This window comes from Nanorana parkeri, unplaced genomic scaffold (assembly GCF_000935625.1).
Source record: "Nanorana parkeri isolate BGI_ZX_2015 unplaced genomic scaffold, ASM93562v1 scaffold4134, whole genome shotgun sequence".
In the NCBI taxonomy this organism is placed as follows: Eukaryota; Metazoa; Chordata; class Amphibia; order Anura; family Dicroglossidae; genus Nanorana; species Nanorana parkeri.
In genome coordinates this window covers 7,755-8,171 of record NW_017310401.1, presented here as the reverse complement: position 1 = coordinate 8,171, position 417 = coordinate 7,755, and the positions used below count along the sequence as shown (strand labels likewise).

At 61.4% G+C, this 417-nt stretch overlaps 1 protein-coding gene across 1 annotated transcript in view; it reads right to left on the bottom strand.

The window, feature by feature from the left end:
- The window catches only part of LOC108803744 (trafficking protein particle complex subunit 10-like), a gene marked incomplete at its 5' end in the record, with an annotated part of 10,596 nt that overhangs the window by 2,545 nt on the left and 7,634 nt on the right, over positions 1 to 417 (bottom strand). Inside the window, one exon of the mRNA XM_018575559.1 lies at positions 22 to 199. Within this exon, the coding sequence (XP_018431061.1) occupies positions 22 to 199 (178 nt within the window). The remainder of the gene's footprint in view (positions 1 to 21; positions 200 to 417) is intronic.

Below are 417 nucleotides of genomic sequence, written 5' to 3'. Positions count from 1 at the left end.
GAGCTCCAGATACCTCCTCACCCTGGCAGAAGAGCTGCGTGCTGCTGTATCCCTCACAGTCTGTCAGAGTCTCTTCCTTGTCGCCTTCCAGGGGGTCACATATGCGGGTGATACAGACTTCCAGGGAGCACAGGGACCCCGTCTTACAGAAGTCCGAGTCTGCGGGCGGAGTGATCTCAGCACGCACAGTGTACAGCGTCTGGGGAAGGGAAGACATTGGAGGTTACACCGGTACAGCGGGGGAGGGGCAGTCTCCGGGGGCCACTACTAGGGTTCAAGAAGAATTTCCCTTCCGGACCCCCAGAGACCCCACACAGGAACCCCAGAGACCCTTCCGGACCCCCAGAGACCCTTCCGGACCCCCCGAGAGACCCCACACAGGACCCACAGACCCCCCACACACACACCAGAGAGCCG